This window comes from Gymnoscopelus braueri (assembly GCF_963280865.1).
Source record: "Gymnoscopelus braueri genome assembly, chromosome: 13".
NCBI lineage: Eukaryota > Metazoa > Chordata > Actinopteri > Myctophiformes > Myctophidae > Gymnoscopelus > Gymnoscopelus braueri.
This window is the reverse complement of record NC_137615.1, coordinates 15,455,195-15,465,344: the sequence shown is the minus strand read 5'-3', so window position 1 is coordinate 15,465,344 and position 10,150 is coordinate 15,455,195. Positions and strand designations below refer to the sequence as shown.

At 43.8% G+C, this 10,150-nt stretch overlaps 1 protein-coding gene across 1 annotated transcript in view; it reads right to left on the bottom strand.

Annotated features, from left to right (window-relative positions):
• LOC308098158 (serine/threonine-protein kinase LMTK1-like) overlaps positions 1–7,671 on the bottom strand; it is a 44,845-nt gene extending 37,174 nt beyond the window's left edge. The window contains exon 1 of the mRNA XM_080446400.1: positions 7,585–7,671. Within this exon, the coding sequence (XP_080302526.1) occupies positions 7,585–7,666 (82 nt within the window). The 5' untranslated portion in view covers positions 7,667–7,671. The remainder of the gene's footprint in view (positions 1–7,584) is intronic.
• Positions 7,672–10,150: the final 2,479 nt, after the last annotated feature.

Sequence of the window (10,150 nt, the reverse complement as noted above, 5' to 3'; positions counted from 1 at the left end):
CAAATTGATTAGTTCGAATAACTGTTGCACCGCTAGAACGTGTGCGCAATATGTTATGTTACTACGTTATGCTATTGTGTTCTCTGGTGTTCTCTGGTGAATGCAGAGGGGGCAGAGAGAGGAGAATAAGAACAGGGTGTTGAACTCCCACCACCCCCCACCATTTCCATCCTCTCCATCCATCCATCCAGCCGTGCTTTCTATGGCTGAGTGCAGATATTATGGCAAAATGATGCCAGGGCCTGGAGAGAGACATGATAACCGTCATTAACTGGGAGTGGAAGCCCAAGAGACCAGTATGGATCCAGATTACAGGGCTGTCATCTCTTTCTCGCTGCGTCCGGAGTGAGGGAAGGCTGCGAGCAGGAAGGGAACACTGACTCAAGTCTGCCGTCGTTTCCCTGCATTGCCGCTGGCATGGTTGGCTACCCTTTCAATTAGTTCCAGGCAATGACAGCTAACCTACAGATCATTGAACGGAGGAGTTCAGGTTGAGAAAATGTACTTTAAAAAAGACTCAACTTTACTCCTCTAGACCACTGCTTCCCAAACCAGTGGGTCCGGACCCAAGTTTAGGTCGCGGACACATTTGTATTGGTCGCAAGTAAATATCCCCTTATATTTTTGGTTTCCTACATTTAAAAAAAAAATATTATTTCATATACTTTTTCATGAATTAAAAACAAATTCAAATTCATGAATAAATTAAAAATATAAAAATAGCAGATCTACAAGATCTACAAGCTCACAAGGCATCAAGGCGCGTTGTGAGCTTGTAGATCGGCTATTTTCACTAGTTTGGGTCCCGGGGAAACATCTAATTTCTCTTTTGGGTCTCGTGCTAAAAGGTCTGGGAACCACTGCTCTAGACCACCTGATGCGGTTAAATAAAAAATGTGTGAGAATGTCTTACCCGTGTATTTTTGCTTTCCCAATGTAAGCTGCAAGCTTCTCTGGCAAACGGGCGAATAGGAAAAGATTGCGACTCCTGACATATCAGGACCATGTATGTACCTCCCATCACATCAACTTAATATTTAATTGTATCGCTTCACATCAACTTAATATTTAATTGTATCGCTCCTGCGTGAATGCACCTCTACAGCCATGAAATGTACGGAATAGTCAAGAGACTTGATAATCTATGTAATCCACTCGTGTAAAATGCTCTTTTTTTGCAGCTTAGTTACACCAGAATTGCTCGTTTGTGAAGCAGTCTCTTAACTAATAGAAGTGTTTAAAAAGTGTTAAAAAATGAGACATTTGTACATTTATACACAAAAGGTAAGTCTGGAGGTGTTTGGTAGTGTAGCCACATGAGTACATCTGTGTGTGTGTGTGTGTGTGTGTGTGTGTGTGTGTGTGTGTGTGTGTGTGTGTGTGTGTGTGTGTGTGTGTGTGTGTGTGTGTGTGTGTGTGTGTGTGTGTGTGTGTGTGTGTGTGTGTGTGTGTGTGTGTGTGTGTGTGGGGGGCGTCTTGCATGAAGGCCTCAAGGAGCCCTGGGAAACCAGTGGTATCTGGTCTGAATTGCACAGTGATGGCTGAATGCTTTCATGCATTTTCACATACACTCAATAGTCAAGCAACTGAGGTGTTATTTTACCTGCAGAATATCAAAATCTAATGTGACCAAGGGGTGAGGAAGTCTATAATACATAGACACACCTTTTGTGACACAAACCTAAAGGCTTTTGCGTCACTGCCACAGAACAATGTGTTCTATAAATGCCATGCAGTCTTTAAAAAAAATAAAGAGATGGTACCAAAGTCTTGAGATAGCCTAAATACAGATTGAGCTCACCTAATAATACATGGGCACACATGCCCACACTCTCAACGTGCAGTCAAAGAGTGCGCTAGAAAGGCACACGTCCCCATATAGAGAGTACAGAAGGGATATGTCGAATGTTTTCCCCCTGACTGGGTAAACCCACTCCATTCCCATTTCAGCTGCCCCAGAGTCAGACTTATGTAACAGAAGTGCTTGCTGTTATACATGGAGAGATGAATAATGGAATAGTCAGCAGCGGTTGTCTTACCAACACGGTCAGAGGAATTCTGAGAGCACCGCTCTGCAGGCGAGTCCATGTGTGAGAGACTTTTTTTCCCCCGCATACAGAATGTGAACTTCACAGCATATTGTTGACATGTGCCATGTCTGTATTCCTGTGCATGTGCACGTGTGCGTGCGCGTGTGTGTGCGCGCATGCATGCGTTATTTTTCTTGCAACTGTGCCAACAGGATAACCGGGGTAAACCAGGGCTTTATCCTTGGCACCCTACTTTTTTCCCCTCTACACCAAATATCTTCGCCAAAAAATGGTGATCTACAGGCTCACAACACGTCACACCATGACACGTTGTGAGCTTGTAGATCTGTATTTTCATTGAATGTTGGGCGATTTTGGCCAAATGTTCGTATATTAAGACATGCTCAGTATATCGACCCTAGGGTTCCAGTGGTTAAGCCTACTGTACTCTGTGAGTCTGTGTCATTCGTGACGCTGGGGCATAACTAAGCATAGATTTGCCTTGACACTTTCTCACCACTGGAAAACAGTATCATGGTGCCTCATCATGACACACACACACACACACACACACACACACACACACACACACACACACACACACACACACACACACACACACACACACACACACACACACACACACACACACACACACACACACACACACACACACACACACACACACACACACGTGAAATAACTTCAGTAGAAGGACATTCCACACTTTCTCACAACAATGCCCCAAGTGCTGTGCTCTCACACCTCCCAATCCCCTGGCATGAGAACTCTCCATAGTCCTGAAGCCGCAAGCCAGGCAGGTACTCAAGTTGTTGTCTGCCGTCTCTGTCCGTGGTGCTGAAATCTGGATCCCACACACAGGTGACTTTACATGAGGCTCTGGCCAATGCCATGGGGCACGTGAATGCCAGCATAGGCAGGATTGCGTACTATGCTGCCACAGCCTCTTTTGTTCCCCCTAAGGGCTTATGTAATTCTCCTCCTTCCCACAGACCAATTTTGTGTGTGTGTGTGTGTGTGTGTGTGTGTGTGTGTGTGTGTGTGTGTGTGTGTGTGTGTGTGTGTGTGTGTGTGTGTGTGTGTGTGTGTGTGTGTGTGTGTGTGTGTGTGTGTGTAACATAGCCTGGGGCAGAAGTAACAGATGTGGAGGATGGGAGGAGGACTCGAGTGTTGCCCAAGTTTAAACGCCCCTGTCTGAATTTGATAAAATAAGCTCCTCATCACACATTGTGTAGTACATGTTCTTCTAGTGTGTGTGTGTATGCCTGTGTGTGTGTGTGTGTGTGTGTGGGGGGGGGGGGGGGGGGGGCATTTGAGCAGCTGATGGCTGCTCAAATGGTCATGATGAGGGCTCAGAGGGAACCTGTGAGGTAAGTGTCTTGCTCAGGAACACTTTATCACGTAGACATGGGCCAGGCGAAGCGGTGACCTTCTGATTACCAGACGGCCTCTCTACTCACTAAGCTACACCTACCCCATGTTATGTGTGCAAAAACTTGCATTTGGGGTACTGTATAAACTATAAGGTGTGTTGCATGCACATGCACCGCTGGATTAAAAAAGGTCGTACCAACAGCTTAACCCTATTGGCAATCCAATTAACACTAATTGCTGACAGTCAATGGTATGGTGGCACATACTGTATTGTCAATATATTTACACCACAAAGCAGCTAAACTAAGGACACACAGAGAACTGTAGCTATCTTATGAAAACGTATCCAAAAAGAATGTGACCACACAAATTCAATCATTTCAGCACACTGAATTAGTAGAGCATTGCTTATCTTTACAGTATCTGCTGTCGGAGCTCAACTGAGGTGTCAGTCATATGGCAATCTGGGAACCCATCGCCAAATGAAAAGGAAAAACAGCGCCCTCTACTGTTTTTGACTATCTCATTTGGCTCTGGGAGGAAGTTGACGTAGCACCCGTGCGCAAGGAAACCGGGGTTTTGGTCTGCCTTCAGCGCATCACTTCCGGTGGTGCGACTATGTTTTCATTCCCACTAACAATATTTCTACACGGAACACTAACACCACTTCTCCCAGAGAACATGGATCGTTTTGGTTATAAGCCCACTTGTTTCTATGATGAAAGAGCAAGTTAAAATGTGAATATCTTTCCGTGGTTTTGTCTGCTCCGCGGACGCTATTGTTAAATAGTTTCGGTTTGTTTCGAGTGGGGAAGGATCGACGGACACGTGAATCCCGCCCACTACATTTGATTGGATAAAGCGCGGCCTGCGTCCTGATCTGAAGGCACGCCCACTTGTAGGCCAGTGCGTACACGATATGACGAACCCCCCCGACAGATTCAAACGCAGAGCAGAATCTGTTCTTGAGAGATTAGTCATATGGTAAAAGACAGTGTAATGATTCTCCAAATCCACGGTTAGGTTCAGACCTAGGGTTCTGGGTTTTATTAAATCAACTACAATATGTAATATCAAGTACACTAAAGAAAACAGTCAGTATTGCCTATGCCTCGCTGGACATGTCATGCACCGAACATAGCCGATTTACAAGCTCACAGTGCGTCGCATCAAAAAAGACAACTCAAAAATAATGTCTGCTGTCTCTATGAGTGGATGGCACAGGCCATGGGAGTGATTGGCTGGTGGCAGTGGCTCAGAGGGTAGGGTGGCCATTTGGGAATGTTTCCAGTTCAATCCCTGGACCCTGGCTCCTCCTGGCTTAGTGTTGAAGTGTCCTTGACCAAGACACTGAACCCCAACAGAGTACAAATTCTGCAAAGGTAGACTTGAACAGTACTCCAACAACACAAAAAGCTCCTCATCACACCCTTCCATTGCCTAGGTAACATAGATTCTCTCATCAGGGGGGCTGGCTCAGATAATTTACAGACAGAGTAGATGCTCATTAACTAACATTGCCATTTTCATGTTTTAAACTTCATTCAAATGAACGTTAATTCATCCCATGTTTAAACATGATTATTACCGGTTCTGTTACACGTGGATGTGTGTTGAATACTGACTAGACTAGAGTAATAAACAAGATGCAACCATTGCATTTTGTAACACATTCCTCCGCCATTGTTCAGACGCTTGCACAACCCGGCATTTCATTAGTAGCCGTGTGTGCTCTGGGTGCTCCCAGAGAGCAGCGCTCTGAATTTCCAAAGGAACAGAGAGCACCCCGGGGTGCGCTCCACCGCTTTCAGAGTGTATTTCAGAATGCACCCCTCATGATGTGTCGTCATGAGCAGGATATCAACTACCACTCTACACACAAGTTAATGATATTGTAACATTTGCCAGTTCACATCTGACTCTCTGTCCTTAAACTTTCACTGGTAAGAAATTATCCACATTCCATTGAGGGTTTCTAAAACAAAGTGGAATACAATTGATTTTAGAAGAGGCCCAGTAGGGCCAAAGTGAAATGGGCTCTTCTCCCATAATTTAGCTGGTATCAAGCCCATTTTATTACTTCAAGTTATACAATTCAATTGCTATGCGGAGGTTACATTTTATTCATCTGCTTGCACTGAACTTCTTTGGCCATTGCATTTAGAAAATATGCATCTTTCTTCCAACATAAATATCATCATCATTAATAGTACATGGTGTATACAGGAAGCAGACTGAATAGTATGTTGCTCACATAATCACAAAATCCATGGTGCAGTTCTGTCTCTCTAAACTTCCCTGTAAAAATGAAGAGAAACTGACTCAAATATACATCGTTAAAGATGGTAATAGACATGGACGACATCACAGAGAGAAGATTAAGGCCCAGCACCACCAGTGCTTAGAAGCACCTGTTAAGATAATACAATGCTTTTTCAAAGCAAGAAACCTTAGATGCAAGATACTGCTGTCATACGATAGGCTATCTTACCAATGTCCTCAGTCTTTGCACTTTTTTACATCTAAAAGGGGCATTATACTTTGTCATTGACATCACTTCTGAACCAGCAAATGCACCCTAATCATACTACCACCTACCTGATCTTTTTCAATTTGTATCTTCTATGGAGCTGCACTTCAGTATAATATTGTTAAATGTCGTTAAGATTATGTGAAATGGGCAAAACCAAAAATGATTGTTAAAGAGAAGGCCCTCAAGCCCCCAGAGTGTGTGGAGAGAGCAGATTGGGCTAGAATGACTGTATCATTTGTATGCTCAGCAGCACAGTGCAGGGACACTCTCAGTCCTTTCTTGCACTTAGACCCAGTTATTCATTTTGTTCCAATTCAAGCCCTTTACAAAGGCTGTCCACACAGCAGTCCCTTGTAACTCCGCCATGGCCCCACGGTATTGCAGCAGCACTGGGTTCTCCGGTCCACCATGATGATGGCTCTGCACTGGGTACACTTACACCAAGTCTGACTGTGAATATGATAAATGACTACAGATAACACAGCTGTCAGCTTAAAGAACCAGAGAGAAAGGAGGGTGCTTCCTTCAGCAGGGTTGCGGTCATAATCTGCACATCCCAGCACATCTGTGCATTATGCCCAAACATACAGCAGACAACACACCTGCACACTCATTCACACCCTTATGCATGCATATTATACACACACGCGTGCGCATACATACACACACACACACACACACACACACACACACACACACACACACTCATACACAGCTGCAGCAGGGGTGTACGTGCTGCTGGACTAATGCAGATCCAGTGCAGGCACAAACCTTTACCCTGTTGTTGTCCCCATATGCTGCAATACATAGACTGATGGCTTGAATTATATCTGCAAACCAGAAGCTGATGCTTTAAAATGGCCGTTGACATTGTGGTGATGTAAGGTGGTATTAGAGTTTTTTTTGTCCACAACTTTTTAAAATTAGGGCACAGGACTGCTGTCAACAGCTGCACGGCAGCTAACACCTAATTAATCATGACACAAATCACCATGATGACAGGCAAAGGCTGAAGAAGACACACACACAGGGTGATGGTGTGGGCCTACAGCAGTGGTTCTCAACCAGTGGTCCGGGGACCACCAGTGGTCCTTGAGGGGGGTTCCAGGTGGTCCCCAGCTAAATGATGATGAGTTGGTAACCAAATGGACCCTTATAGATCTTTGACTCTTGAATGCAAAATGATGGAGAGTTGGTAACCAAATGGACCCTTATAGATCTTTGACTCTTGACAGTGTAAAATGAAATGACCCTTATGGGTCCATTTGGTTTCATTTTACACTCTCAAGAGTTAAATTATTGTTAAAAATGTGCATTACTTAATTAAATAATTGTTATTTTGATCAACGTTTTGCCTGTTATCTCTCCTATGTGGTACCACATCAATACAGCATGGAATCGTGGACAAAATCTTATCCAAGACAACAAAATATTCCAAGTCTTAAGATGTCTGAGAAGCTAAATCTCATCAAATGGTGAAACCCGTGGCTCAAATGCCGAATAAATAATAGACCTCGCTATGAAAAGGGTTGAAAACCACTGGCCTACACAGCAATAGTGCTGCTGGCCTCAATGTACACACAGTACAGTACAGCATGTATCATCAATGTCATTGGCTTTTCTTACCTGTGTCAAAGTGGGAGCTGAAGGCAAAACTGGGATTGAAAAATGCTGAAGACATGACCATCACATGTAGGGTGAAGACCATCCTCTTGGTCGTGTGTCACAGATGAAGGGGTGCAGCAGAATACAGCAACAATAGCCCCCCAGTACAAAAAAAAGGTCAAGAGAAGAAAAAAAGGGATATCTTCTGTGGGTACATTTATAGTGACTGTACCCTTGTTGTAGGTCTACGCAGCATTTTATTCTTCCATCACACCTTGGGTCCCAAAATTCACCTCCATGCTCAGCTAAAGCGGATTCTGACTGATGCTGCTGCTGCTGACATGCGTTTCCATTTCGCTTTGGTGTTATTATTATTATTAGTAGACCCCATTAATTGACTTGTTTGACAACGCAACGGTTATCCTGGTTCACTCACTGACGCGCTGGCTGTATTTCGACATAAACGAGCACTTGGGTTTTCACGGTGAAACGGACTGTACCTTTACAGCGTTTTCCTTCCTAAATCGACTGCACCAAGCATTTGGCAACGTTCCAGATGCATTCCTCCTTTCGACACCAGCACTGTCTTCTTCTCATTTAAGCAACGTAACAGTAACATGCAGAGATATTTTGGACTCCTTTTCGTTTAATACAACACCGTGACTAAATCTGCCTGCGTTGTGTGTTTGCCTTTAGACACTGGTGCCAAAACACAAAGAAAGCGACATCTTGTGAAGGTATCCTGCTGGAATCTGTCCTTTAATTCCGACGCCGAGGAGGAGAAGAAGGGGGAGGGAGAGAGGGAGGATGAGAGGGAGGAGAGAGAGAGAGAGAGAGAGAGAGAGAGAGAGAGAGAGAGAGAGAGAGAGAGAGAGAGAGAGAGAGAGAGAGAGAGAGAGAGAGAGAGAGGAGGGGGGAGGAGGGAGGAGGAAGGGGTGTGTTGCACAGATTTATACCTGTCACTTAACACGTGTGAATTAAAATGGTGAAAAAAAACTATTCTCATTTCATCGATATCTCCTGGGTCGATGGACATCCATGCATTATTAAAATGGCAAATGTTGTAGTCTCAACATTTGCGTCAAAATGAGCCATATGGCTCATTTTGACGCATCTGTTACAAAACTTACAGTGAAATAAAAGATGCCAGCTGTTTAGCTCTGGTCCAGAGCTATACCAGATGTTGCTGCTATATACGTAGTTACTCTTTCTTTATGAACCAAACGCACTTCTTCTCTGTACATTATTCTGCCTTCTGAAACTTTAGTGTACCGTTACACGACCCATAATGATGTAGGCTATTGTACATTCCACGTTCAACCCAGATTTGGCTCAAACAAGGGGTTAAATTCGTTCTACTGCTATGCCACCAAAATGTGGAATGCCCTACCAACAGTCATAAAAAAAAGTGTGAATCCTTAATCTCCTTCAAAACCGCTCTAAAAGAGCACAGGTGTCTGCAATTCGGAACTGGCCCTTGTAAAAAGTCCCCAAGCCTATCATCAGAAATGCCCCCCAACCTCTTTTTGATTACTACTCGTTTATATGTTTTTGCATAGTATTGTATATTTGTCTCACTAAATGCTTTGATGAATTGAACACACAGGACCCCAATGGAAACAAGCCATATTGCTTTCTTGTATTTAATCCTTTTAGCATCCTTTTATATAGAACTGTACTTTCTGTGCTTTTTTGCAAACTGTTCATAAAGTATTCGATTAATCAATCAAACCACATTGTTTTGCAGTTGACCACTTTGACAACTGTAAAAACTCCTTTCTGGCTCCTTTAGTTTTGCTTTTCCCACTGACATCCTTTATTTCTGTGGCTGTTGCATAATATCTTGCGTATGTTATGGAATGTACTGTGTACAGTATCTTATATCCTTCCTCCGCTGTATCTTCTAAGGATGTAGGTAGTAAAAACTCCTTTCTGGCTCCTTTAGTTTTGCTTTTCCCACTGACATCCTTTATTTCTGTGGCTGTTGCATAATATCTTGCGTATGTTATGGAATGTACTGTGTACAGTATCTTATATCCTTCCTCCGCTGTATCTTCTAAGGATGTAGGTTTAGAGGCTACATTACTGGCTGGATTCCTTCAATTCCACTCCCAGAGTTTAGTGTCAAATGGGTCACACTCTCATCCTGCAGTCAAAAGGAAAAAGAAACCCCCAATGGACAGTAAATGAGCTATAATTGTAAATAGATTATGTTCATTCTTATCATTATGTCTCTTGTACATGCACACCCCATACATATGTTCCTCATATGTCCCTCTCTCATCCTCTCTTATTACCCCCCCTCTCTCTCTCTCTCTCTCGCACGCACACACACACACACACACACACACACACACACACACACACACACACACACACACACACACACACACACACACACACACACACACACACACACACACACACACACACACACACACACACACACACACACACACACACACACACACACACACACACACACACACACACACACACACACACGTAAGAGGGCCCCATACAATACATCACTGAAAGCAAATGAGTAGTGGTTTGATAGTGGAGAACATTTTTTTCTGTTGAACCA